Consider the following 3635-nt stretch of genomic DNA (forward strand, 5'->3'; position numbering starts at 1 on the left):
GGGAAGTGGTGAAGGAGGAGACTGGAACCCACAGGGAGAAGGAGAAGGAAAAGTTCAAAGAGAGAGAGAGAGAGAGAGGGAGGGAGGGAAGGGAAGGTGTGGGAGCTCTGGGAGAGGGAAAAGTTGGGGAAACACAGAGATATTTAGATGGGACTAAACATCTCACAAAACTTTCATAAAATCTACATGACTGTCCACAACATTTGCCCTCAAGAGAGTTGCTTGGGGTTTCTTCTCTCCAAAACTTTTTAATAAATGAAGCATCCTTAGGCATAGGTTGGACTTTAAAGCACTCATACCCATGAGTATTGAGCTATGTAGTGGGGTCCAGTGCAAAACAAAAATGTGGGATTCTTTGTTTGAAAGCAGGAAAAGGTGCCAGTCAAAGGACTCAGGTACAAAGCTCTTTTCTGTCTGAAGTCTCTCTACTTTATTTGGTGCTATTTAATGTCATCCTTAGTTTAAAAAAATAACATTTTCATTACCGGCATGGATTTTACCATTCATTTTTATATTGTGTAGTGTCCATAGGCAAAATCACTGAAATTACACAATCTTTTTTGGCTAGAACAGGTGAGCCTAAGTAACACCTGCCCCACCCCGAGACATTGAACTATCTAAGAGAGCACTCTGCCAGTCACAGGGATACTTTTCAGGCCCAATGCAGACCTTCCTAAGCTCCTGAAGGTAGGACCAGCAAGTTTGTCAACTTCTGGGTTGCCCTTCCCACCAGCCTCCTATGCACTGTGTCTAGCTGAGGGCAGGGATGGCCACAGAGCATGCACTCTCCACATTGACCTTCCCTGCATACATACCAGGCTTTGCCAGGGATAGAGGGTGGCACCTTTCACAGGTGAGGTAGGGTAAGGCTAGGCCTTGGAGTTCAAGAGGCCTGGGAAGGTAGGTGGCCAACAATCTGTCTTGAGGAGTGGGTAGGCTTTAGGAGTAGGTAGCATGCGTGAGCTGATGTTCCAGACCTGTGGCACATGCTCAAAATGTTCCATTGGGTTTTACTTATAAAACACAACTCCAAAGATAAAATCAGGAATTTCACGGCAGTGACTACAAAGCATTATACTACAAGTGCTGGGCCCTTCTGGGCATGGAGCCCTGTGTGACTGGCCATAAGCCCTTAAAGTTGTTCCTGTACACGAGGAAGACCTCTAGATTTCATTAAATAACTTAAGTGCAAGTACTGGAGTGGAAGAAAAGAAGGAAAACACACTCCACATGCATATTGAAAAAACAGAGCATGCAGGGTCAAGGACACAATTCACATCTCACCTAAGGCATTTCCAGACATTTCCACACCCCTCATCTCTGGACTGCAGAATGATCCAGAAGCTGTTGTACGTGTCCATGCGCCAGTAAACTGGAATTTGATTTCTGAGCATTATTTTGATCTTTATTATGCAGTTAACAACATACAATGCTTGTAGCTACTCAAAGCTAAAACTTTTTTTTCCATGAAAGAACATAGGACAATATCAGAGCTTTCAAAGAAGAGGAAACCTTACTCGTTTTCTTTGCCCAAATAACTTAGACTTTTATGACTTAGCTGTTCAACCTGAGCTGCTTTTTCCAGAGTCTTATACAAAGAACTTTCTGTTGGGATTAGCTCCAAACAAAGCCCTTCGTATTTCTGGTAGCTTTTGCTGGGCTAGGAGATCTAGCCGACTTTCCAGGGTATTAGAAACCTTTATTCTCTGATTGCTGCTGAAGACCTCCACACCTCCAACTGAATTCACAGGCAGGTGTACCTCTTGATCAATCTTGACATCCACTTGTTTCTGGGAAACTATCCTGTACTGAGGGATGGCTTTCTGCACCGAAGCCTCTACCAAGAGGATGTCCAATCATCACGGGCTCCAGCAGTCGGAGCAGAGCCTGGAGCACTAGCTTATTCAGCATTCCCTGGTATGTTTTGGGGTCCGCCACAATTCTACTGAGTTTCAACTTCGCTTCATTGAGCAACTCTGAGATGAGGTCATCGCGGGCTGTCAGGACTTTCAGCCTGGCCTGGTTCCTCATGGTGGACATCTGAATTTTCTTCTGCTGCTCAATCTGCTTTTCCTTCTTCTCATAATAATCCATGATCTTCAGTCGTTGGGTTTGCACAAGATGTCCTTTTTCAATGTTGAATTCTTCTTCAGACTTGGCATCTATTTCTTCTGCCTTTTCATTGGCTTCCTGCTCAATGAAAGCCATCATGTGTTTTATCTGCTTCTGTACGTCGACATCGCTCAAGGCCATGGCGGCTCTCGTAAAGGCAGGTGGAGGTGGAGGGCTGTTGGTCTTTGTGGTTTCTTTAATTTCAGGCAGTTTCAGGAGTGTCCCTGAAGTTCCACTTCCTCACTGTGGAGTACACAAAAGGAGGAAAGAGAAAGTCTAAAGGAAAGGATCATTTCTACAGCCCTCATTTTACAGAGGAGGAAACTGAGGACCAGAGAGGGAAAGCAATTTGTTAGAGGTTGGACCCCCTAGAAGAACAGAGGCTTCAGCCTTTGTTCCATCCCTCATACAACTCATTGTCTTTTTGTCATCTAATAACAATAGAGAGTCAGGGTAGATCTAGTCCAGAAGTTCTCAGGCCTAAGACTCAGATAGGAAGCCTATGGAATGGAAATACCAAATTATATACATGGAGTGGTGGGGATTAGGGGGAAGCACAAGAAACTGGTCAGACAAGGTGCAATACAGGCAAGCTGCTTGGAGACAGAGGGTTTCAAGAACGTTCAAATGATGCAAAGACATAGATTGCTGTTAGGTGGATAATGCCACTTTGGACAGAGCTGGGAGGGCATAAAAGTAGTCTTCACTGGGAACAGTTTCCAAGCCTCTCTATACCTTTGAATCATCTGGAGAACCTTTAAGACATAGAGTTTTACAGGTCCTGCTCCACAACTGCTGTTGGCAGAAGCTCTGTCAGTACCATCTGGGAATCTGTATCTTAAAAACACATTCTCAGAGAGGGCATGGTGGTGTACATCTATAATCCCAGCTACTCAGAAGGTGAAGCAAAGGATCATGAGTTGAAGGTCAACCCTAGGTAAAGTTAGTCAAACCCTGTCTCAGAAACAAAATAAAAACAAAAGGACTAGGGTCGTAGCTCAAGTGGTAGAGCATTTGCTTACCCTGGGTTCAATCCCCAGTATTCCTCTCCCCAGAAGAAAAGACTCAGACTGGTGGTATGTCTAACATGAGAAAGACCCTGGGTTTGATCCCCAGCATTGCACACTGTCAAAAAGAACACCATTTAGCCGATCTCCTCACATTATTTCATGATGTACTTTTAAACAAAACCATATTTTTGTAAATACAGTGAAACTTTCTTTGCTTCTACACAAGTCAATTAAATGTTTTTGTTTTGTTTAAAAAAAAAAAAGGCTTCCCCTGTGACCCTGCTAGTCACCAGTTTGGGGAGCCACTCTGAGTGAACACAGAGGTGGACCAAATCCTGGTTATGTGTGCCTGGAGGAAAGAATATACCAGGCGAACTCTTACCAGTCCCCTGCCAAAGGCCACCTTTCCGCTGGCGCCAGGAGTCTGCACATAGAATGTGGAACTTGGAACACACGCTGGAACCTGGCACTGTCACCTCCTTCTTTGTACAGGCCACACAGCCTGAGTCCACA

At 44.6% G+C, this 3635-nt stretch overlaps 1 protein-coding gene across 1 annotated transcript; it reads right to left on the reverse strand.

The window, feature by feature from the left end:
• Positions 1–1589: 1589 nt before the first annotated feature.
• Atp6v1e2 (ATPase H+ transporting V1 subunit E2) lies at positions 1590–2253 on the reverse strand. Its single transcript, XM_020185204.1, is given in 2 exon segments — positions 1590–1854; positions 1856–2253. Coding segments are annotated over 2 exon segments (663 nt in total).
• Between the last annotated feature and the right edge of the window lie 1382 nt (positions 2254–3635).

This window comes from Castor canadensis, chromosome 12, assembly GCF_047511655.1.
Source record: "Castor canadensis chromosome 12, mCasCan1.hap1v2, whole genome shotgun sequence".
In the NCBI taxonomy this organism is placed as follows: Eukaryota; Metazoa; Chordata; class Mammalia; order Rodentia; family Castoridae; genus Castor; species Castor canadensis.